At 39.9% G+C, this 26,577-nt stretch overlaps 1 protein-coding gene across 1 annotated transcript in view; it reads right to left on the bottom strand.

Moving 5' to 3' along the window:
- Positions 1-24,281, bottom strand: part of gabrb1 (gamma-aminobutyric acid type A receptor subunit beta1) — a 33,046-nt gene extending 8,765 nt beyond the window's left edge. The window contains exons 1-5 of the mRNA XM_015000738.2: positions 23,685-24,281; positions 23,491-23,582; positions 23,347-23,414; positions 8,413-8,633; positions 802-884 (exon numbers count right to left, since the gene is read on the bottom strand). Of these exons, the coding sequence (XP_014856224.2) occupies positions 802-884; positions 8,413-8,633; positions 23,347-23,414; positions 23,491-23,582; positions 23,685-23,779 (559 nt within the window). The 5' untranslated portion in view covers positions 23,780-24,281. The remainder of the gene's footprint in view (positions 1-801; positions 885-8,412; positions 8,634-23,346; positions 23,415-23,490; positions 23,583-23,684) is intronic.
- Between the last annotated feature and the right edge of the window lie 2,296 nt (positions 24,282-26,577).

The following is a 26,577-nucleotide window of genomic DNA, read 5'->3' as shown; positions in this document are numbered from 1 at the left end:
TTTAAGCTAATTTTAATTTTAAAAAAAAATACAATATCATCAAGCCTCTTTTAGTGTGTAGGTTGAGAAACATTTCAATAGAAAAACTGAAAAAGAACCACAACCAGAACAAATATGGTCTGGGTGGTATAATCAATTTACTGAAAAAAACAAACAAACAAAAAAAAACACAGGGAGGACCCACAGTCATGAACACCTATGGATTTCCAAGAGGAGGGATACAGACAGATGGAAAAATGAAGAATGGATGGATGGAAACATGGCTGGACCAAGACTGAAACAAGGATGGAAAAATGGTTGGATGGACAGTCAAATGTAATGTGTGTTTATTAACTAGCAGTTGAGATCCTAATGTTGTACGTCTGCAGTTAAGCTATATGATTGACCATGTAGTTAAATTCCTGCTTTATTAATCAGAATTATGATTATATCAGATTTATAAGAGGTGCTCTGACAAGCTGTGTTTTCTTTGGATTTTATGATTCTTTTATCTTCAGACTTTTGTCAGTTTTTATCACATGGATTCTCTATAGCTTCCCTAACACCTGGTTTTAGCTCCTGGAGCATGTAGTGACAGGTTTACATAAAACTCTTTCTAGATCTGTGAACTGATCCTTTGTTTTACATTATTGTGGCTTTCTTCATCTCTGGTTAGCCTGATGAAAATCAGGTGTCTTCACCACATGAAGATCATGACAGGTTCTTGTGTCAGAGTTGTGTGATGTCTGAAAACAAACCGATCTGTCCAGGTTCACTCAGCATCTCTTGAATCAGTTTGCACACAAAGACTGTGTTGCTTACAGCTCTCGATCTCCAAGGTGCAGTTCTGCTCGTCCAGCGGGTATCTGCGAAGGTCCATCATGCAGGCGGCTGTCGTGGTGATCCTTGGTGAAAACAACAACAACAACAAAAGAAATGTTCATTTGATTTCTTGAAGTTTAAGGGTAGAGCCTAACTCACAGAACCGACCTTCTAAACCTCGAATTACACAAATCCTTTTAAACCTTGAGTGGAGCGAAACTATCCGTCTCGTTCCCATAATTGCCTTTGCTGTGCTGAATTGACGTCTGCAGCTCTTCTCCCTTTGTAAAGCTTTGTGTTTAAATCTCAATTATAGCAGGCAGTAATTAGGAGTTAACAATAAAACCGGATGAAACTCTCAGTGAAGTTTTACAGCCGAAGCAACAACCATCACAAACTGTTCTCCGTACGGATGGAGCCACACCTTATTTACAGCCTCATAATCTGTGTGTACGACAGAAAACACGATTAAAGGTCATCCCAGATATCCACTGTAGCATGTAGGTAGATTATAATTAATGTGCTGAAATGGAAGGATAAATTACAGGCATTTTTCTGGGTGACCTGCACTTATACTCATTCAGACAGAAAATCTGGCGGCGTAGGGAATACGTGGAGCACACAAACGATCCCTGCACGCTTCATAGACTTTAATTAGACATACGTAAAACTGCATTATACCCAGTGAAGCTTATTAAAAAGTATTTATTGTCAATTGAAATACACTCTGTACAAAATAAAGCATTCCTATTCATTTTTTTTATGGTTATTTACTGACATGCACATTTGGGAATCCTCAATGTACAATTAGGGCAGCAGATATGAAGCTATTTAGACAACATTTTCGAGCCAACCCCACCCCAAGATGAGGAAAAAAAATAAATACACCACTATATGAATGGAATAATCATTTAAATGTTTGGTTTCGTTTTTTCTTTGTTGTGGAGAAAATGAACTTCTTTTCACTTTGTCCTGATTATCTTTTCATAGTAAAAATGCAACAAAACAATAATGTGAGTAAGCACTTTGGTTCAAAGCAGTTGTGGAAATGAACTTTTTCCACTTTGGTCAACATTTGGTGGCGGCTGAACAGGTTTGTCTCGTCAGAGATCCTCCACGCTGCACCTCATCTTGTCACCTGTAGATTTGTTCAATGTGTAAAATGGAATGGGTAATCCTACAGGGTTCACGGGTCAGTATATAATATATTTAATACCTCCATTCAGCTCTGGTTCTGCCCCCGTCTCTTCTTCCGATCAGTCACATCTACAAACATTTTAAAAAGAAGCAACCAGGAGGTTCCCATGTATAACCTGACCGCTGAATTTAGGTCTTTGTTCTGTCATTATCTGTATCTCATATTGGGAAGTGTTGTCTCATTCTTGCTGCTTAATGCTCAACTAACTGTGATCCAATCAAGACTTCAAAACACCAACAGAACCACAATGTTTACAAAAATAATAGGGGAGCTGCAACAAATTCTCCAAGATCCCATTGTTTTCTCTTAATTTGGAGAAAAAGCTATTCTGTCCTGGCATAACATAAACTCTAAAACATTCTTGGGCTCTAGTTTGTGCACCCAGCTGCGTGACTCTAAGGGATTCACAACTATGAAAACAGAACTGCAGCCTTCTCCTTACAAGTCAGTGAATGGACACTTTCCATTTGTACTGTCTGTCCATGCCTCTCCACCAGCTTTAAGACGCGTCCAAAGCTTCCTAAAGTGTTCAGCGTGTTCAAGAAAAAGATGAACAGCCAGGAATATTCAGAAGGTAAGGGATAAATATTTATGTTTTTATGGGCTTTTAGCGTCCATGACAGTGTAAGAGCTGGGAAAACGTAAAGACAGCTGAACTTTAACTGTCAGAGAAAGGAGGTATTAAAGGATTATTTTTCATTTTCACAAGTCATCCTGGAATCCCTGGATATGCTATTTTCAGCCTCCTTTCAGAAAATATTTTCTGAAGCACAAAGCCTTAGGAAAACGTCCAAAGACAGAAACCATAATAAAATTGCAAATAAACACAAATAAATGATACAAATAAATACATTTTCGTCTACCAGCAAGTGGTGCCAGTCTGATATGGGGTCCTGCATGTTATCCACTCATTTATCAATGTCACAGTTTCAACTTGAGTATTTGAGTCCTAACAAAATATAATGTTAGCAAGCTAAAAATTTAGTTCTTAGCCAGCCAAATATTTGATTTACAAACTAAATTGCTAGTTTATAGCTAAATGCATGCACGTTTGCTTGCTAATGTGCTGAAGTGGACAATCAAAAATAGAAGCTGTGTCTTGAAAACTTCTTCATTAACTCCTGCTGGACACATCCTCCTCCTGAGCCATGTACCCTGTATTTATCATTAACAATTCACTATTATGCACAGGTTTCTGTTGTTCTATCTTATAAATGAACAAATAAAATGCATGTTTGCGCTTGTTATATGACAAAACAAGTGCAGTGGTTGTAAAGTAATGTGTATTTATTTAATAACCTCTGACTTTTTACTGTGATTTCCCCACACGTGGCCTCGTGATCACAATGACTCGTTAAACAGAAGCTTTTCAGACTCTGCATCGGCTCAGGCCCAGCAGCGCAGACTAAACTTAGCCTCTGTGTCATCTTTTCTTTCCCTTGCCGAGAAGAGCTTTCTCTTAGTTGTGACCATACAAAAGATCTGCCGCTGACGATGATGAGGAGATAAACAGGTCTTTGATGTTGTCTTCATTATTCCAAGGTGCTGAATTTCCAATAATTGGGATGTGAGAGTGCCAATCAAAGCTGAGGTCATTTTGGGAAACCTAAATATAGCCCTTGTCTCAGCAGCGAGAACACTGGATGAATAATTGTCGGAGCCTTTGGGGGATAATGATTCTGCAGCAGAGCAGTGTGAAAGATATGATCATCAGTCCTTCAGATTCTGGGGCCAAAGTAGAGAAGAAAGGAGAAATATACTCCCAGCATTGCAGGGAAAACCTCCTGGACCAAGACCTTTGAGTCATCCATTCATTGCATTCAATACATTTGTTAAACCTTTACTTGAATCTCCTGTGAGTATTTTGCATGTGCTTAAAGCTTAAAAAGAAATATGACAAACCCCAACCACGGGGGCAGGGGTTGCACTTTAACACCCATGATCTAGAGCATGGCAATTGAGTGCTTACAAAGATTACAAATTGGTTTCATGGTTTTCATCCAAACAATTAGAACAGTGGAAATATTCTGTAATAATTACATTTTATATTGTTCTGGAAACACACATATTATTTAAGATGGAAATTCTGGTCCAGGGTTGGGGTGAAAAGGTCAAAAAGAGTGAGGGAAATGAAAACTATGAGCACTGGAGATTAAACGGAGGAAGGAAACTAGCTTAGAGGGAAGTAAAGTCTTGTCTATCTGAATACACTGAGAATTGCTTCACTTTAGGAAGGGACAGAGTGCTGAAAACAGCCCGCAAGGCCCATGTTCATTCAGCCTCAAAAGAAGAGTTGTTTCTGGGTAAATCCGGCCTCCCTGTCCTTTTCATCGGCCTGCTTCAGGTCTGACTTAATGCTTTCTGCTTTCCTCTCTCATTGTATCCCTGTTTCTGTCTTTGAAAAGCTGCTTCTATGTGGACCTTAAAAAACCCTGATCTGAGCAGACAGCTCCTCCAGACACAAAAATAACACCAGCGTCTCAGGCTAAATGCTCCTAAAAACCATAAAAGCCCACAAATTTCAAGTTTGCTAAAGTGTACAAAAAAAAAGTGTAATAGTAACAATGTGATGTGAAGGATAATGACACCTAAGAAGCATGAAGGCATTTGGACCAAATAAACCGAACAAACTAATCAACTAATTCAATGAAATTTGTTAATGTATTAGAGCGGATTGCACAGAATCTGACTTGTTGACGGCATACCTGGAGAAAAACCACAGCCACTGGTTCTCTTATGTATTTTCCAGTAACATAGTGTCATTTATTAGCACAATAATGCAACTGTTTGTCGAGTGTTGCCAACAGCGCAAGGTTGCTTGACACCGTCAGCAAGTGTGACGGTGTCACGATTTGTGCAAGTGTGCACAAATCGTGACTTTTAAATGAATAGGGCAGCAACAATATACATCACAGCTGCAGGAAGTTCAAGGATGTCCAGTTAAAACCTGTTATTTTCTCTTGTGAATAACAGAGAAATTGTTTGGTTCATCTAGAGCAGAGAAGGCGAATGCTGCCACATGAGACCGACTGGTAAGAAAACCGATGAAAATACTAAGCAAGAGCAACTTCTACCAACAATCTGGTCCAATTTGTTGGACCCCTTGTAATTTCATTTTCCACCATGATGGAACCGTACAGACTTGAAAATAAAGAGATTAAAGTAACAAAACAATTTGATGGGATTTGGATCCCCCCAAATCATTATCCCTGACTAAAAACCCACTAATCATTAGTCTGGTGTCTGTGATTTTGTCAACTGCATGGCATGTTTCGAATTCCATGTTTATTATAGCTTGTTTTATTGTATTTTGGTGTCACTGTAAATCACATCTGTTCCACAGTTTGTTCATAATCTTCTCTGCCAGCTGCTAGGACATATACAGACGGAGGCCAGAGCCCCCTTCACACAACACTTCAAGGAGGGTTAAGCTGTCTTTTGGACTCCATGTGTTTTGTCAATGGAACGATACAGACGTCAAACCCACCTCTGTTGCATCCTAACTTGCTAAGCGAAGTTCTCACTGATGTGCAACCAGTCACTAGAAAGTTTTAAAACTGTAACTAAAACTCAGAACTCATTAGATGAAACAATAAAAAGGCGAGATATACAGGTTTAATTTTAAGCGTTTCCTCTGCCACTATAGGATGATGCATATTTTGTCTGAGTTAATGTTTTGAAAAATAAAAAAAGATAGGATGCAAAAACTAAGAATGCATATTTTATGAGTAGTGCTTACGGCGATGTAGCCCCACACCTCCTGTCGTCCAGCACTGCTGGCTTTATTATTGGAAGCGAACAGCTATGTGGAATATCTTGTGATCTATAAATGCCCAGAGGGAGCTCAGAGGCAGCTTGTCTTCGAGGGGTTATCACAACAATATTTTGTGAAAGGGGCTTGTGTAGCAGAAGAAGCTGTGCTTAGTGTGAATTAAACACTTTAAAACTTTAAAAACAAAGTTTAAAAAAGCAGGGAATGTTCAGGTTTTACCTGCACACAATTAAATAAAACCGTGTCGAAACATATGTTACGAGCTGAATTACGAAAGAGTCATCGCATTATGCTAAGGAGTCATCAATTAGCCTTGCATTGCAGCAAAATGCTCTCAGAGCAAATCCTGTAAGTAGGACCAAGATTCTAGATGATTGTAAAGTCAGAAAAAAAAACCCCAAAAAAACAAATCAAGTCGTGTCTGAGCTCTGCAGGTGAAGTTTTATTAGGATATTATAACATTCTTACCAAATGTAACCTGTGCTGAAGAGGCATACTACAGATGTTCCACAACTGTTAAAGCAACATATTTGTTGCTTTTGATAAACTGCAGCATCCTGAATCCCATTAGCAAAGGAAGAAAGTGTGTTACAAAAGAAAAGCAATGTGTCTTTCAAAACCTGGCATCACATTTATTAACTTTAATCAGGTATTAAACTGAGAGTCTGTATCTTCCAGTGCCCATTTGTAAAACAAAAAAAAAGGATCAGTATTGGGGCAAAAATTAAGATCAGGACAAACCAAATTGGCTGATTTCACAACACAACGAACCGTCGTGTCGAGACAAGACAAAGAAGCAGCTCAAATATCCAAACGTTGACATTTTGCACCTGTGATCAGAAAAAATTCCCTGATCTTATTCAACCATCTGACTAGTTCTCAAAAACCAAACTGACCACTGAGGAGAATCAATGAGGTTAGGAAGAAGCTTTGGAAACAGCCAATCTCAACAGAAATGTTATGAAATTGTAAGTACAAGTCTTTCAAATTAAATAACTGTTATGGATTTTTCTTTACTATACCAAAATGTATCTATGCTGACTATATATATAGTTCTGTATCTGTTTATTCACAGCAGAACAACATATGAGACTAAGGAAACAATTACTCACTGGGCAGCTGATGCCGTATGCCAGTGTTGCAGTTTGACTTGAACCATACTGAAAGGCATATGTCTACGAGTGCATTCGCATCCTTTCCTTATTCTGCGTCCCGGGGAGCAGTGTACCAAAGGATTTCCAGTTAAATGAAGGGTTGCCATGAAAACCATGTTGGTTTTGTATCCTGCTCTGGTCAACAGTCAGAGCCCTGCTGCTCAGCCACCTGGCATCGCTTCACCAAATCCTCCATGGTATGGGTTAGGATTGGTGCATCGCTGACAGAAATATCCATGGTTTCAATCATTTTTCTTTAGAATCAAAATGAATGTTTTATTTTGCTCTGGAAGCTCTGTGATAACAGGCAAGTTTCATCTTGTGAGAAATGTTTAACGATGATATATTAACCACAACCATAAACACAACTTCTGTAACTGAGGAGGAAATTATGAAGTTAGATCTGAAAAAGGTGAACACAAAAATATGTACCCACAATGCTGATGGGTTTAACATTTAAAAGTCAAACCTGACTCTCTATTTGAATAATCTTTGTGCCCATTAAAAAACTAAATAAAAGATTACTCAGCCTTTAAAGAACTAATTCTCACCATTTTTATTTCAAGTAAAGACTGATATTGTGTCTGAGTATTTATTTTTTTCATTAACTTTGCATTATCTTTGGTCTAAGAGGTTACAACCCAAACACAAAAGCACAAAAAAAAATAAATAAATCCACTGACCTTCTGTTACAATTTGGCATTTTAAATGTCCCCGTCTTTTGCAGCAAAATCGTTTCAGCCTCACGGATTCTTAGTGGATTAATCATCTCTTTGAAGCTACACACTGGTAACACCAACACATTGATCCAAACTGAATTTGGGTTTTGCAACAATTGCAGCAATTAATTGGCTTAGTATTCCCCAGGAAAGATTTGCATGCTTTGAACAGAAGTCTTTTGGAAACACAAACATCCCGGAGGCAGCACTGTTCCTCATTAAAACCTGGTCCCTAAATCCCTTTTATATGTACAATCTACAGTTTTAAATCAACCTCTGTTAGAGCGAGAGACTTCAAGCTTGTTGAAATATGGAATATCTTATATTTTCCAATCTGGGATTTGTGTGAATGCATTTATGTCGTTGGAAGAAAACCTTGTCTTTAGTACAAACATCCTCAACATTTCTCAAAATCTCATGTTTCCCAGAAGATAGAAAACCTAAGAATTTAGAGCAATACTGCACCATACGTAATTGACAGCTTTAAACTTGAAATGTTTTATGTGCGTCATTACAAAAAGTAATATTTTTTTCTTCTTTGTGCTATTCTTACGTACCTAATAGGTTCCTTTGTGGAAAGCTAGAAAAATATCTAAGATTCTTTTTAAGCAACTGGCAGAGAGGTGCAGATTGGTTATTGTCAAAAGCATCAGTTTTAAATGATGCAGGATGTTTTACAGAGGACCAAGAGGAAAATGTGCCAAAAAGAAGGCGACAGTCTGAAAACCCTTTTAAGCTTTCAACAAAAAGGTCAGAATTAATTGTTACCTGAGGCCGTAAAGCACAGTTCCGTCAGGGTGTAGCCGGATCATCCTGTTCTTGACCGTCACCCCATGGACAAAAGACTTCTTGTCATTAATAAAGTAGGTGTCAGGAACCCAGAGCTGGTCAGCCACCCGGTTGTCCAGGGTCAGGTTTAGGGGAATGCCTGTGTAGGACAGCCGCTTGTCTCTCCAAGACTGCTGGAAATACATGGTGATGGTGTAGTCCTGATGGGGCACAGAGACAGAAGGACTTTAGTTCCTTAATATCCGTTTGACATCCAACCAGCATGCAGCGTTTTTTTTTTTGTCTATTCCAGTGTTGAGAGTCTGGTTTGTATTCAAATAAGTTCAACTTATTTCTCAGAATATAGCAGTGTTGGAAAAAAAAAAACCTGCTGTCAGGCAGCTAGCTTTTCCAGCTTGTGAGAAACTGTGTGCTTTGATCTCTGTTTTACTCTTGATTCTTATGTTTACTTTTAACTGAATAAAACTCAAAATGACACAGAAGTAATCTGTGAAAACTTTGCCAGGCATTTTTCAGCTCTTCTCTGAATATTTCTGACATCTCCAGATATATGTTTAAAATAATTAGCCTTATGCCAGATGAAAACATCATGGATTGATTTCCTCTTCTAGTCTGAACTGTGTCAAAGTTCACATGGAAGGATTAACGTTTACTAGCCCGAGTATTTAATTACTGAAACAGCTGTGTGGGTTATCGGTGCAACTAACACACAATGTGGGATCCAAACCATTCAGCTCCCACTGTTCCTCCCTCATAAAAAACACAAAGTGTTCCAGCAGCAGAACAGACTGCAGAAGCGAGTTATGTTGTGTGATGTCAGCTCTTATTAAGCAGTGGGGAAAGTCACTGGCCTCCATGCTCCAGTTCTGAGACTCAGACAGCTGGAACTCCCAGCTTCACCTGCTCCTCAGAGGCTCCCGTTCCTGCATCAGCCTCGACTCTGCAACCGCTGCACCAGTCATTTCTTGCTGTGACTCAGTCAGGAATGGTGGAATAATGCAATAGAAGAATTTATTTGCTTCGATGTGAATAAAAATAACTTGGGATGATTTCTTGTTTTTACAGCATCACTGAGCTTAGTCTACATCTAATGTCAGATGAACCCATTTTACATAAGAGTTGTCAAAGAGCATTCAAAGACACAGACAATATAAACATTTGCATGAAGTTGGACCAGATTAAGCCATCTGATACATAAAACACTCAACAGTAGGACTTCTAGAAGTACCTTAAACGGGATGAATCGTCTGTTTTCTTTTTTTTTTGCTGCTGAGGGTTGATGTCTGAGCCTCGGGGAACACGTGTTTCATTGCTGTCTCTTGCTTTCAGAGTTAACATCTTAACATCGGGAAGGCACTCCACTCATGTTCTCACTTTCCAGCCGGGTCCATTAAAATGCTGGTGGAGTCCTGTGCGCTTCCTCCTTTTATGTAATTCTAACCCTTCAAATTGCATTTTGTTGGGGCTTTGAATCCACGAGGTGTTCAAGCATTCGAATTAGCTGCTGACTGGAACAAATGAGGAAGCCAGGGAAGTGATGTCATGAAAAGAAGAGGCTAGAGTCATAAAATCTGATTTAACAACATGTTAAGATTTGTAGACTTCTTTAAGGCATGTTTACGTAACAGGCAAATCTAATGTTTCTTGTCTGACCATATATTATCTTCTACTTATGTACAATGGAGGTAAGAGGAAAAGTCAGACATCCTTTCCATAAGAGAGCATCCTTCAGCTTCTCCTGAGGTATCCTAGGTATTTTGAGGAGATAAAAGCTATCCCAAACCAACTTGGGCCTATGTGATTTAACAAAATGTTAAATCACAAACTAATTAGCCACACTGCAATACTATCTGGCTTTTTTTTTTTTTTTTTTTTTTTTTGCATCTCCACTGTCTATATTTTAGCTATAGCTTACCACAGGAATAAGTTGATTTCCACCATGTGCCAGAGTGCACCAGGATGCAGTTTTGACCCACAAAGCTGCAGCATACCTGAGCAGAAAAACTTTAGGCACCTACACAGGATGGCGATGAGTCCGACACAGTGGTAGGTCTGCAGCGGGCAGGGCACCTGACACCTCACCCAGCAACGTAACCACATCCCCCAAAGCCAAGTCTGGAGCCCAGTCTCTCCAGTAGCACCTATACATGCATCTGGTAGCAAGACTTTGCTACCAGATGTTGATTTAAAAATGTTGATTGTTGATTTAAAAATCAACAATCTTACTTTACCGGAAGCCTGAAACCCGACTCCGGATAAGCGGAAAAATGTGTATGGCTGGATGGATGAATCTTACTTTAGAACATCAGTGGTCCATGTTAGATAAGGTCAAGTAATTCGATTTCCTGTGATAGTACAGGGATTCAGACCATCTAAAATGTTTCAACAAACAAGTCATCAAAATGTCTCAGCTGAGAGCTGGTAGCATTTAGAGGAAAAATCACCAGGTTTCGGTTGATCTAATCTGGGAGACGAGCAGCCGTTGAGATTCTTCTCACAGCTATTCAGCGTTTTCAGCATCCGTTGCACTTTGCCAAGATGCTTATGTGTGCATTTCTCAGGAAGCTCGAGGGAAACTAACTTTCTGAAAAAAAAAAAAAAAATGCATGTGTGTGTTTGAGGGCCATCTGTACCTTCAGAGGTCACCGTTCAACACCAAGATGAGCGTGGCTATAGCAAAAAATAAGGCAACCACTGCAACTGCTTTGGCCTGATAAATACTTTAACTAGAACACAGAGACTGTAGGGAGATTGCAGGCTGTAGAACAAACAGATTTGCAGATTTAAACTACATGGCTGCAAAGATAAAACAAAAATTTTAATCAAAAGCAAGTCATATAGTAGGAAGTCAGCTGAATGTCCTTATTTTTCTCAGCAGCAGAAGCTTCAATCAAAAGAAAATCTTCAGCCAGTTTTGTGAAAGCAGGTGATAAAAACATGTCAAATACACATAGTGAAAAGGTAAAAAAATAAATAAATGACCAACATAGAAAACTGGAGTGTAGCAAATGACAATACAAAGGGAGAATGAGGTAAGCTGCTCTACTGAACTAGTGTGTAGTTTTTAAAGCTTTCTACTTTGTTGTCATTTTAAAATAAACTTTAATTGCAAGTTCAAATAAAAGATAAAACAACATTTATAATTCGTGAAGCGAAACAAAAAGGTTTGAAGTGTGAAATTCTGGACAAGTAGACAGGTGAGGATAATTGCTCTTGATCTGTCATTCTCTGTGCTTTTCAAAGGTCTTTCAGAGTTTTTAGAAAGGACTGAAAGTCAAGACATGAGCCAATGTTTTGTGGAAGAACTAAATTGGTTTTCCTATCATTTTTTAGAAATAGAGATGTCCAAGAGGTGAAAAAATGTGACGGTAACATTCTTTAGAAATTATTTTTACAACCACCAAGGACCAGACATCTACAGAGAGGTTGCATTGCTGCTTTTAGTCTGGTTAGATCCATGCAAACTGATGTGGTATCAATCTAAAATGAAACTTTTAAAAGGTTTTATTTCTGTTTCATTTTTGTCACCATGTTTTTACTAACTTTGCTTTTGATTCAGATTTTAATTTGCACGCACAAGAACACTTCCTGCAGTGAGAACCTTTCTGCACTTTTAAATCAATGTGTGTCAAATGCCATCTGACTCCTGCAGAGGTAGTCTTCAATACTGTCAAACTCCGCAAATATGAGCTTGTAAATCCTGAGCAGTCTCAGCACTGGGATCCAGTTTAAACCGACAGAATGTTACATCCAAACATCCAGCTTAATAGAAGCAATAAAACAAGAATTAGTCATTCAGCCAGCCACTGGAACTGTTAGTTGCAATAATAAACTAGAGATGACATTACGTCTCATGAGGCAGCAGTGGGAAAGTGCTGCCTCATAAAGCTGAGAACACAGAATATGAAGCAGAGCGACCTGCTGGTGTTATGCGAGGGTGGGTTTACAGTCTCTTTGGGGATGGAACTATTATTAGAAGCAGCTGTTCCCCTCAGCACCCACTTGTCCATCATCAAGGTGGCACCTTGGTGTTTCGGAGGCTGAGTGATAGCCTAAACGTGAACCAAATACTGAGTATTTACAGTCTAGAATCAGGGAGAGGAGGTGCTTTCTCACTGCAGTGAAACCACACTGACCTGCACCTCGTGGGCAGGCCAAATGTTGAAGCCTTGCTTCCTTTTACACATTTATGTCTCTGTAACACTATTACACTTGTTCCATTTCTTTCATCCTGTGGGTCTGACTTACCCTTATATTTTCATCTTAATGCGGCAAAGGGTCTTGTGCTGCAATAACCTCACTGCAGTGTGCTACGGTTTGACCTAATTCCTCCTTATCTATAACCATCTTTGGCGGAAACTGAGCAAACATCAGAAAAGGGATTACAAAGTGAGGTAGGAGGAAAGGCAACATCACTTTCTAATCAGAAAAATACTGAAGCCACAGCAGGACCAGGGCACATGATGTAAAACACATCCCGATCACAAGTCAGGCAAATGAAACTATGAACTCCTGACATATCAAAGTAATAACCAGGGGTTTGCAGCTCTGGAACATAAACACTTCCTGGCAAAAAGCTGAATGTAAAAAGCTGGAAAATCTATTTTTCTACATGTTACTGGAAGCCAAAAAACAACAGAAAGCATGGGTAGTTTGGTGTTTTGGTTCAACAGTTCACAATTCCTCACTGCCTCCGACAACGACTCCACAAATGATCCATCTTATTATAGATGATAAAACCGACTTCTAGTAGTCGGTTTGTAGGTGCCAGCCTGTCAGTAGGTTTATCCCACCATTTCGTCCATTTATATTTTCTGCATAAACACACCCACAAAATTCAGGTCAATCACACAATTGTTTTGCATGCAGAGGGGGGCAAAATGCTCATTGGAAAGGTTGTGAAAAGAAGGAGTGGATGACATGAAGCTCGGAACAAAATGACAATTTTCATCACACAACTGCGATAATGAGAACCGATTTTGACATGTCAGTCCAACCATGCTGGGCTCTTGAAACAACACAAGAAATAAAGCTTGGATTGACGTGACCGGCTGATTCGGTTTTACCATAAATGATAACATAGTAAACAGAGCACATGTTGCCTTCCTGAATCCTGTGGTCGGACCAAAGATCCAGAAATCCTCTAACACAGCAAAAACCAGTGATGTGAAAATCAATAAGAATACAGATGCTAATCATCTGCTGTCTTCCACCCATCAGGGCTTTCACTGTTGCCAAACCAACCAGCATCCTTTTCCTTGTTTCCATGCCAACCCCAGCTCTCTCCCATACAGGTAGACAGAGACAAATCACTACAAATCAAGATTCTGGAAGAAACAATCACAAGGACAAATCAAGTTAGTCCAAATATGAAGCAAAAAGGAATGTGTTTTATTTGAGAGATTGGTTGTTTATACTGGTACCAGTGTCTTAAGTGATTTAAATACATAGGAGTCAATAGTTTACAGTTATTACCAGAATCCTTGAAGTTTAACAAATTAGTGCTGAGCCCTCTGTAGGATTAATTTAGCACAGAACCTTTCCTGTGTGCCAAACAGATTTCCTGTGACTTCCTGAAGGGCCCAATCACATTGGCTCCCATGACTGCTGCCACCCATTTCCCTGTTCTACTCCACTACTCACTGGTGGAATCAATCAATACACATTTGTGTCAATCAGATGTCCCCTAGGGCGACTACGTTTCTTAGTTAGCGGATAAAGTGAGTTTGTAGTTTGCTGCTCATGCAAAGCAAAGTGTAAAACATTAATCATGTAGACAGTTTGCTGAAAGCAAAGTTTAACACTTTGGCTCTGGGACAGAAGCTGGAGAAAAGCCCTGCTGATATCACTCCCACAGCAAAAGAAGAGCATGCTCTTTTCCTTTTGTTGGGTATTTAAATAACTACAGATAAAAGTTTAAAACGTCTGTCTTAAACCAAGTTTCAACAACTACCAATTGAACCGAGGCCCAAAATGACTGCTATCCAGTCAAAGTTTCAGTAGTCCCAACTATGCCTGCTATCAGTGGTGAGTTCACACGAATGTGGTCTCTTGAGGTCATTCAGACTGAAGGTGAACACACAATCCGTTACCAGCATGATTTCACATTGGACGGTCTCCAGAATGAGATGCCAATATGCCTATTCCAGAAAAGGAACTTTCTTTGACATTTTGAATAACTGAATTACATTTTGTCTGATGTTTCACTGAGAAATTAAAATGCTGAGAGACCCTTGTTACTTGAGAATTTGGCGATTTGAGGAAGGATCAGGAAAGTGTCCATGATTGAAGAAAAATGAACCAGGATACCAATAGAAAGACTGGGGTCATAACTTGACTTTGTAGTCATGAGTTGTGGGTAACAACCAGAAGAATGAGATAAATACAAAGAGGTGAAATTAGACTGATCTCACCTTAGGGATTGGAGCTCAAAGTCAAGTCTGTTTCTACACAAGGAGCCAGATTGGACATCTGGTGAAAATACTCAGTGGCTGCCACCATAGAGAAGGTTCCACATGTAGAAACCTTGAGGCAGCTATTTCACTGCCGACAGAAGGCCAACCAAGAATGGGTGGTTGCATGTTAATGCAATCCAACCAAAGTTGATTCCTAACTGACTCGTAATGCAAGCCTCAAAAACTGACAACTATTTTCAGGTTATGAAATGGTAAGTAGTAGCACTGGGCTTCCTCCAAACCACATCACACTACAGTCATTCACTCACACATTCGATGGTAAGTTGCCCTGAGGGACTCTGACAGAAACCAGGCTGCCATGCACCGGCACCACTGGGCCCTCTGATCACCATCAGCAGACGAGTCAAGTGAAGAAGCTTGTCTAAGAACACAACTAAGACTGACGGAGAGGATGTTCAAACTGGCAACTCACCGTTTAAGCGATTGTCCAAGGCAAGTTTTAAGGCGAGGACTTTCCTACCTGAACCTTTTACACCCACAAGCCAATCTTGTAGTGGAAGACCAGGGCTTAATTTGGGCACAAAGGCAGTGGGAATAGAGATCTGGAGCAGGTGCGAGAGGTGTGGGTGAGCGACAAAATAATCACAATGAACAGCCTGAAAAAATTTTTTCTAAACGTTAGAGCATCATGTAAACCTAAACATTTTGTTGCTGGTGAGTTCCGGTGTCCGTGTTGACCTCAGTTAATCCTTGTCTCACATGGACCGCTGTTTGATTTACAAATTAAGCACTGTGGAAGACCATGCATTGACAATGTGAGATTCTATAGTTCATATGGTTGACAAATGAAGTTGTTAAAACCAGGAGAAAAGTGGCTCTCAGTCTGCATGCTCTGGTTTGAGTTCTCTGGTTTCCACTTTCCAGTCTGAGCAGACAGACAGAGACGTTAAACAGGAGGTTAATGGGGCTTCATTTGATCAGGTGGTCAGGCACGGCATCTTTATTCCGAGCAAGCAGAGCTGCAGTGACATATGAGGCTGTGATTATCACACTGGTAGCTTTGACTTGACCTGTTTCTCTTCTGTGTGTAAATCTGAGACTGTCGAGTTCTTTATAGAAAAAAGTTTTCTTTAAAAAGGTTTATTTTTAGTAAGAATATATTCAAGTTACTATATATCTATTGAAATTAAGTCCTAATTAGACATTAGAGTAGTGGCTTTGTTCCATCTCAGCTGCCTCCAATTAAGTGTTTGCGGTAAAATAAGATGTTTTAATAAAGTTGATTAAAGCATAATTTTTACTTACCCTTTGATAAACAAAAGGTAAATGAAATCATGCTTTATGTGGATGTTCACACATTTCTAAACTTAAAAAAACAAAAGGACATGAGTTTCTATTCAGAGCCTTAGAACTACTCGTGCCTGGTCGCCCCCCCAGCCCCTAACCTCATGTGTCTAACTGAGCAAATCCTGACACCTTGATATCTTCCTCTGACACCCTGATATCTTCTCCATGCAGAGATGAAGAGAGGTCCGCACCGCTTCTCATAAATCCTAATCCCACAGCGGCGCTCGACCCATCACTCCTCTGTCCTGATCGATAGCACCAACTGGGTGGATGAACGCAAAACCCATGACTCGCTCTGAAAACAATGCACACTCTCAAAATGTCGAGAGGAAATGTGTAGAAGGCATTCAAATTTATTTTATGCATTTTGCTTTTAAGCAGTAAAAGTGGGAATTTGATCCTGACTTAATGTAATTTTCATTAGCAGCTAACAAGTTTTCTATTGGCCATGTGCTGATTGCATCGATTTTTTTTTCAGACGCAAGCCTCCTAAAGCATCTTGGATGAGGTTTTCTGCCAGAGGATATTTCGTCATTTCACACAGCAGCCAAAACAACAAGAACACACTAAATCCTCCTGGATGATATTTTCCTCAGCACTAGCAAAAAATAAAAATCTTCATATGGTGTGGATTAAAATGATAAACAGGTCGCAAAACTGTCCAAAATCTTTTAATGACAAAAACAGCGATGTGTATTAAAATACATATCACTGTATTTCACACACATATCTGAAACACACACACACACACATCTCTGAAAATAAGACATTAATGAATTAAATATGTGAAACTGGTGACAATAATACATCTGAGAACTGAGATTAGACGGAGAGTTGCAATGTATTCCCAGACTCTTCAGCTTTTCACACCGAATCTACATGGCTGGACCAAAATGTTTGGATGCACATGCCTTTGCAAGCCTAAAACACATTTGCATGCTCATGTCTTTTTCTTAAGTCCTGTACCCCCCACAGGGTGCCACATTTCATCACTCTTAGGCAAACATCACGCTGCATCACTGTTATTTTACCTCCCCAGCTGCCCTCTCTTCTGACAGCACACCATGTCTGATGACTTAGACCAGCAGAGATCTGACAATGATCTGAAAACCCGCCTGTAATCTGTTCACTAACTGCCAGGTCCACTTGTGCCTCACGACTGGTACAGGCCCTGTCCACCGGGGTCGCGTCAGTGTCAGGGACGAGAGTGCTTGATTTGTCTCAAAATGACATGAGACGTGTCCTCAGGGATCGCTGAGTGAGCTGCTTTGTCCTTTGTCCATATGTTAAAGGATTCATCTGTAAAGTTATTAGTGAAAATAAGGAAGAGGGAAAACAAAACAAAAAAAGACTACTTGTCCATGTACTTGTTTTTTTCTTTTTTGTATTGTACTCATTTTCCTAAATGAGGAATAAACTGAAACAAATTCTCCCAAATTCTCCTTGAACATCTCTTACCTGCTGAGTTTTGTTTTGTGGAAATGAGATCTGCATTAACTGCAGACGTAGCGTCAAATCCAGACATATTAGGTCTAAGAGTGAAGTGAGTTTATTAGAGGATTATTAGACCTCCTATTTTAGACATGCATAACCTGAGACTGCCAAGAAAGGTTAAATCATGGCGAGGCCAGGGACTGAACCTTCCACCTCTTTCCCTGCTGACCTTCGGCTGAACAAGTGATGAGGTGTAACCACCAAATAAGTGCATGAGAAGCCAAGTATAAATTAAAGGGTGCTAAAGCAAAAAAAAAAAAAAAAAATCTTAAGTGCTATTTGGCAAGTCATATTTCTTCACATTCATTTTTTCCATCACAAAGGATATATCACAATATTTTGGAACCAGAAAACGAACAAATCATGGAAGAAAGAAAGAAAGTGATCTTGGGAAAATGATCTTAAAACCTGTTAGAAAAAACAATAAACATTTTGAACCACACCTGTTAAAACAGCGAAGCACTACCTTATATAGCTATGAGCTCTGGAAACAGACCGTTTGGCAGTGTCTTTTAGTACTGACAGAACAGATTGTTTTCATGGAGAAAATTATGCTACTTTAATGAGGATATGTCAGATGAATGGTTGGCTGCTTACTGGTGACAGAAAAAGGATGGCATGAGCAATTTAGGTGTGAAGATCCTATTTTGAAGTAAACAAACACAGTTTAGCTGCATACAAGTAAACACAGGTAGGAAGAGCTCATTTCTTCTCACCCATCAAAAACTGTTGGAAATATATATTTTTTTCTCCTGAATTATGAAACAAATTAAATTTAACAACTTAAACGAGATCCAGACCAAACCAATCAGTCTTCAGCAGCACTCTAGGCCATCATGTGCTAGTTTGTTTGCTTTTTTTTCTTTTTGATGTGTTTCTGATCTCTATTGAATATTACTGAGTCATAAACTGAACAGACAACTGAAGAGAAAAGGTAAAAAGTAAAAATGCCGACCTACATCCTTTAAGTTCACTGCTCCACTAGAATTGGAACCCCCCCTGCAAAAAAAAAAAAAAAAACACACATGCAGCCCAATACAGACTGCTATAATATTTTCTAGCAATGCGTAATACAATATTTACAAACTGGATTTATGCCCGGTACGAACCATAACAGAATCGGATTTAAACCCAACTCTTCCTATCTGAACATCTTCTGACGAACACCTCAGTTTCACTCACGGTTTGTTCTAACTCGCACAGCAGCGGTGGTGTTAGACGTGCAGAAACTACTGTGATATCACAGCCTTAGTAGGTGCAAATGTGAATTTAAACAGCGTTAAAAGCCCACACAATTGCAGCAGGATGAATTAATGAATCCTGGTTTCGTGGCTGGGCCGGGCAGTAGCTGCTAGAACTCGCCACCGAGACTCTTTAAGGCTCCGTGAGCTGAAACTGACTGTAGCTCATTTCCATATTTGTGCACCAGAGTCAAAGTGATGATGAGTAAATCAAGACTTGCAAAGAATTGTGAATCACTGTTTCAGCTCGCATGAATCGAAGAAAAATTTTAACAGATCTAGCATGAGATAAAATACAAAAACTACAAAGTCTTTTGTTCCAAAAGCCTGAAGTAATAAGCCTGCTGAAGTTCTTCGAAATGTACGAAGGACAGAGAAGGTTAGATAAAACTACCTTCGTCACATTTCTTTTCTGTTAAAAATAAAACTGAAGCGCCCCATCTGTTCACAAGTTTAGCAATCTTTTAACTGAAGGAAACATGTGGCTGCTTTCATGTAGGTATAAAAAGGAGTTTTCTTTTAGGGTTTAGGACCCAGCTGCACTCTGGATGTATTTTATTTTAATTTAATTGCTCTCTGGAATCAATAAAGTATTTTTGAACTGAAATCGGTATCTTTCCTTGCACCTTTCTACAAAAAACAGACACAGGGATGGCTCAAACTGAGAACTCACTGGAGAGACTGTGCATGTCTTCCAGCCTGGGAAAACTTTATGGTGCACCAAAAGTAAAAGAAAGAAAGAAAGAAGGAAGGAAGGAAGGAAGGAAGGAAGGAAGGAAGGAAAGAAAGAAAGAAAGAAAGAAAGAAAGAAAGAAAGAAAGAAAGAAAGAAAGAAAGAAAGAAAGAAAGAAAGAAAGAAAGAAAGAAAGAAAGAAAGAAAGAAAGAAAGAAAGAAAGAGGGTAAGAACTGCATCCTTGGGTGAGACTTGAACATCTCAAAAACTTTCAAGTGTTTCAGGGTAATATTATAGACAGGAGCTGCTTTTTGTCTTCACATTGAAACAGTTTTCAGTAAACTATGGAACCATGATTTATGCTCTCTAGTTCCTACACCAGATTGTTCGACCATCATTACAGGACCTTAAGCTCAACAGCGCTTGGGTAATGCCTCAGGACAATGGTCTGAACTATACCAGCAAGTTCACCTCTGAAAGGCTCAGGAAAAGAAAAGCACAATGAGTAAAATAATCATGTGGCGTGGCATAGTCAAAATTTACTCTCCAGTCTTCTGCAAAGATGAGTGGCTCAAAATTAATTTACAGAAATGCAAAAAACACACAGCCAGTTATCTCAAACACATGATGGAAGTCATTCCCATGAACGGTGGCGCAATTACTTTTTCAAATAGGGCCCGACTGGTTTAAACTTTTTTTTTCCCCCTTAATGAATTAAAGCATCAAAAATTCAAAAATCCTTTCTGCATCAAGGCTTACTCAAATTTGAAATGGACATTTCTTTGGTGATCTTAAAATTTAAACATAACAACCACAAACAGAAAAAGTATGTAAATAAATTTTCACAGCACTCTAGTTCCTTCAGAGTTCCTGATCCTCCTCTTAACGGGTTATTCCCAGGAGAAAAAAAAAAAAGAAACATTTAAAGAGATGCATCCAAGAAAACCCTGAAATCAGATTAGATAAAATTAGATTACAAGCCACTTTTCCAGACTCATTAAAAGATATTTAGGAGAACTTCCAGCTGGGGTACAGGAGGCAGAATCATGGAAGACTAACAGCCGACATAAGTTATCTCCATGAGGTTCCCTTGACTGTTCGTCTCTATTGTCAGCAGCCTGGCAGGGCGCCGGATCACAAACCCAGGGGATAAATAGAGAAGGACAGACAAAGGATAGAGAAAGTTTAGCAAAAGGAACGTCTGTCCCATATCTTCTTGTACAAACCATACTCCCTTTTCCTCTCCAAAACCTTTTAGGTTGGAAAACAGTCTAGTTTTTTGCAAAAACAAGCAATTAAAAAGCTCTAAAAATCAAGGTTAGAGTTCTTCGTTCCAAAGTTAGACTGTAAAAACCACTCACAGTCTCACGTCTGCATCAGTTGTGGAAGTGAATCACACAACAGTTTTGCAGTTGCAAGTCAGAAAATCAGCATAAGGTGTTGATGGAGTTGGCAACGATTAGCAGCATAAACAAGTAATAGCACATTACTCTGCTTTTTATGCATTCAAACAAGATGTTCACTAACTAAGGTTAGACAGCACTGTGAGCGTGATGATATAATGAGACTCAAACTGGCAGCAGAGCAAATAAACCGTTTATTACTGAATTTTACACATTAAACCCCAAAGCAGCTATTTGGGGTTTGGAGGTCTCTTTTTCTAAGTCAACATCTCCACTTAGGAGGGAAATTCAGTCAACAGTTGCTGCCTTTAATTTGGAATTCTGAATTCAAAGCTGAAAATGGAAAATATTGGGAGCTATCAAAGCACTACTGAAGTTACTAATTCTTTCAAACCAGTCAGGTAACAACTGCTTAAACTATCAGAGGGCAGGGTTTGAGAACATTAACAATGTTCCTATTGTCCACATGTGTTAATTATTGGGGTAGGATAGGACAACTTTACTCCTTGATATTACTGGAGCATCTACTGCTCTTTGTACTCAGAACTTAGAAAGTACTCCTGAACTATGAGTTTTAGTCACCAGTTTTGTTTTTTGTTTTTTTGTTTTTTTGTTTTTTTTACATCTTAAATACTCAAATGAATGAAGGTTTGCTAATGTTGAAAGGTAAGGCAAGGTAAGGTAATTTTATTTATATACCACATTTTCAGCAACAAGGCAATTCAAAGTGCTTTCAAAGTGCTTGAAAGGGGTTTGCTGCTTTCTACTGACACTTGCTCAGTATGAGGAACTGCTGTAACGTTGATAACTTAATGTAATCCACATAGCTTCCTTTAAATAGATTTTATCAATTGACAATACTTACTTGGTACTGCATTACTATTATAATTGTATTGGTGACATGCAGTGTGGTGGTGTTAGAACCATCTTACATGGTTATTTGGCTCACTGTTGTCAACCAGTGGAGGAAGTGAACAAAGCCAACCAGTCCACATTTGCCACGCCTCCAAACATTGAAATAACATTAACAGCCATCTGGTTCAGTTTCACGGTGGACAATGGTTGTTTAAACTGCAGGCAATTTTCAGTAAGTTTTGTAGCGTTGAAGTGGCGCCTTACATGTCAGAGGCAAATATTAGCAGTTGAGTAACATTTAAAACTTCAATAGAGGAAGCAATAATTTCTCAAGTGCCAAGGGTTCAGACCCGATAACTTCGAACAAGGGGCTGGTTTTCACCAGGACAGATCAGTAGCATTGCTTTGGTTGTTACATGAGAGATTCAAAACCACCTTCATTTGGAATTGCTCAAATTGTATTCCATTTTTCAGATACTAGACTTGAAATTTAGTGAGACTTCTTCATCACGCCTAGATGGGTTGAAGATGCGTACATAAATATGTGGAGTGTAAGTAGAACTAAGGTGAGAAGTATGCAAAAAAGCAAAAGGCATTTGCACAGTTATGACAGTGTTACTTCAGGTTCGTTTAGATAAACTATGAAGCCTGCCACTTTTCATTTTTTTTATCCTTTCAAGTCATTTGGTCAACATCAGTGGTACAACCTTAGAAGAAAGGTTCAATAAACCAGCCCATCAGCTTTGACTTCAAACTTTTGTCCGATTCACCCTCATTTCAACTCTGCGTGTGTGTGCGTGTGTGCGTGAGTGTGTTTGGGTTACATCTCCATTCAGTCAAACATGCAGCAGTCAAAGTGTGTTTATGCCAGAGTGCGTGGGGAGGGGAAACGTGTGAATCTGTCAGACTCTCTCAGCCTCTGTGCACCTTGGCAGCGCTGTACTCATGCTCTGTATGAAGTGGTCACATCATATTCTGCAGACAGACTTGCAGCCCCGCTGCCTGCTGTCTGACAGCCGTTATGCAATTACTGCGCTGAGGCTAAAAACAAGCAGAGCACGCACAGAAAAAAAAAAAAAAAAAGATTCGTATTTATTTTTTTACCCCCCACCCCGTCTGTGCGGTTCTGATCACCTTCTCTGTCCCACACGCCGCGCTGAGGCCGCAGATCGTGCGTGGAATCACTAAGCAGCCTCTCAGCTGCCTGCCTTGTTAATTCTCAGCCACCGCCGGCTGTGACACCGCGGGGAAGGACTTGATGCATGCGGATTGGGGCTGACACATTGCGGATCTCATCACGGTGCTGAAGGGAAAAGCAGGAGGAAGACGACGAGGAGGAAAAGGAGGGAGGGGAATTGTTTTTTTTTGTTTTTTTTGTTTTTTGGGGTGGGGGCGGATGGGGGCAGTGAGGGGAGTTCCTTCAGGAGCAACGCTGCACCAAAGCAAAACACACATTTCCACCCTGCGCTGCTTTCAAACTTACCATGTTGACTTCAGACACCATGTCAATGCTGGCGATGTCTATGCTCATTCCCACATCCACCGGAGCTCCTGTGGAGACAGCAGAGCGTTAGGAGGCGGCGCAGCAGCCCCGCTGAGCCCCACATGGCAACCGGCTGCAGTTTACCTCCAAAATCAGGCCGCAGACGGATGTCATAGCCCTTCAGCAACTTGTCAACAGTCGCTTTCACGTAGGACATGTTGCTGGGTTCGTTTGCGCTAAAAGATTGGGAGGGGAGCAGAGAAAGCATTTCCAGTTCAGATTTACTTAAAATAAGCTCAGGGCTGTGTGGAATCAGAGGTGCTGCTGTCAGATCTCACCTTTGCGCACCGCAGACCACAGTGATGAGCAGAGACACGCTGCAGACTGTAATCCACATTGCTGGCAACTCTGATGCGGCCAGCGGCTTCCACATCGGATCCTCGCAGGGACGCAACTTAGGAGGCAAAATTAGTATTCCAAAATAAATCAACGCATGCGCGTCCTTTCACCAACATCTGAGCGTCAGGGGGGACATGACTTTGGATGAAGACGAAGCCCCGGCGAAGAAGAGCGCGGCAGCGCAGAGACGAACATGTGAGGAACGATTCACCTGCAGAGGGGAAGGATGGAGAGAGGAGCTGCACGCCAAGCAGAGAACCTCCATCAGCTGATCTGCGTCAGGTTCCGCTTCAACTTCGGCACGGTAAATAACGGGCACGGAGCGCGACTCCCCGGTCACCTTTGGAGGGAGGGAACGAGAGAGAGAGAGAGAACCGGAGGAGAGGAGGGGGAGGCGCGGCGCGACGCGAGCACGTCCGGGGAGCTGCGCACAACTCCTGGCGGCGTGGCGGGATGCACAGAAATAGCAAAGGGACTGATGCACGCTGATCTGTGACTGATCGACCATGGGAGCTTACAGGGAATCAGGTTATTAATTACCGATTAATAACCTGATTAATCAGTTATTGAGCAGGGGCACATCCACAAAGTTTTTAAGGGGTAGTCAGAACGGGATTGGAGGAGAGGGGGGGGGGGCAAGAAAACCAAAAACTATAGTAGAAGCTTGGGAATTGTATATGTTAAAACTAAGGTTAAATAATATTTCTTATTATTTCTTTAAACAACCTGATCTATTCATTTCTCAAGAGGTGGTAAAGCAAAAAATATCAGCAGATTGGGCACTTCAGAACATTCTTTATTCCACTTTCTTATCTCTGGACTTTTAGACTGAAGTGTGGTCCTAGAAGTGAGAGACAGATGTTCAAAAATGGGCATCTTGAAGGAAAAAAAATCCACATCAATGAATAAAGACAAAAAATGGATAAGCCAGTTTCCGTTTATGATAGAGTGAAACAAATTAGTTTAATTGAGATAAATTACTTACTTTAGTTTAGTCACACAGAGACTGGGATTGAATAAAGGAAGGGAATCTCAGCAAAAATCAAGAGAAAATGTCTAAAATATTGGCAAAGCTTAGAAGACAGACAGATAGCAGGAACATTTGCATTTATATGTTTGCTATCTGTTTTCATGTGGGTTGTTTCATTCAATAGATCATTGTGTATATTCATTCAAAACATTATTTTAAAGATATATTTTTTAGTTTAATTTGCTAACCGTATAAAGTTCTCTGCATGGCCTGGCATGTTAGAAAACTGAAGACCACTTCTGCTCAGCCTAGTGATGAGTGAGAGCCTGAAGGTAGAGAAACCTCAGCAAGACTGAAGGATAAAGGGAGAAAGCAAAAGGTGAACTCACTCATTAACCTTGATGCAGGGAAGAAAAAAAGGGAGGAAATGAAATTGACTAAATAAGAGCTCCTACATGCAGAACAAAAGCTATTCTACAGACAGAAACTAAACCACGACCACAGAGAGGAGTCAGACTTTATAAAGAGGAAGATCGTCAGTAATACAGACCAGGTTAGTTACAATCTTGCTTCCTACTAGCAACAGGAAGCAAAACTAACAGCAGGAAATGTGAAAAAAGTAACTGAAAAAAAAAAATCTAATTTAATATAAAAAATAGGAGAATAGAGAAATTGCTGCACTGAAGAACCACGATTAAAAAAAAATTTAAAAAAAAACATATATTTTTCTTATGTACCGGGGTAACATCAACTGCATGTGAAGAATTGGTAAAGATGCATCCAATACAACACACAACATTTGGTTTATAAAAACAAGACCAGATTTCAGCAATACTTTGTGGAAAATTAGGAGCTCAGCTCCCAGCCCACCTATTCAGGAAGCTAATTTCAGCTCCTTGCACCCATGATCTTATTCCTTAAATGATCATCTTTTTAACCTGGGGATGGGGTTGATGAACCAGTCAATCCATCACTTTTCAGCTCATGCAGCTGCCTCTTCTTCACCAGGACAGACTGAAAGCATCACCCTGATGTCTTTTTTTGCGTTTTTAAAGAATTTCACAATTTTTTGTGAAATATTTCACTGACAAATTGTCACACCGTGACAATTTGAATAAGGAGTCATTTTCAAATTCATGAAATTAGTAATATTGCAAATGCCAGGTTCACAGATTTATAACTACAAGAGGATTGAGCACATCTTTATTCATAAATTGGCACACACTGGAACAGACCAAATGCGACAGAATCACCCCACATAAATTACGTTTTCTGTAAATTTCTGAATATTCCCTAAACACAGGAATAAGACAATTCAAAGCGATATCTTGCATGTGCATGATGGCGTGTCCACAGCCAAGCGCCACTGCAGCCAGAGCTCTCTCATATGACTGAGTGAAGCCATGCAGCAGGAGTCTGGTTTGCTGCTGGCTGTAGGGAGGTGTCCAACACTGAGATGAAGCTGCCCTGACAACAGCACTTACCCAGCAGGCAGCACGCCTCCAAGGCTGCAGCAGCAGAAGCATTGTGTGTCTCGTGCTGAGATGAAAGAAAGTTTCACTCACCACCATCAGCAAGGTCAGTGGGTATGTGGAAAATATCTGTCACCCAAAATGCACACACGAGCGCTTTGATTGTTCTCAGACTAATGAAAAAAAAATCTTTCTGGCTTTAGATTTAAATTGACTTTAAATTGGATTTTCTAAACATTTTCATTCTAACTGCATTTAAAACATTGTCCAAAAAAAAAGCATATTCATAGAAAGTTGAGTGGAAGTAAAAAGCTGTACTAGGAACACTCATTCCTTTGAAGGAGTGACAGATCATACACATACCCTTCAAATGTCAGATATTTCTTTTGA

This window comes from Poecilia mexicana, unplaced genomic scaffold (genome assembly GCF_051168715.1).
Source record: "Poecilia mexicana isolate PSO_F unplaced genomic scaffold, ASM5116871v1 scaffold_22, whole genome shotgun sequence".
NCBI lineage: Eukaryota > Metazoa > Chordata > Actinopteri > Cyprinodontiformes > Poeciliidae > Poecilia > Poecilia mexicana.
The sequence above is the reverse complement of the archived record's forward strand: the minus strand, read 5'-3'. Positions and strand labels throughout refer to the sequence as shown.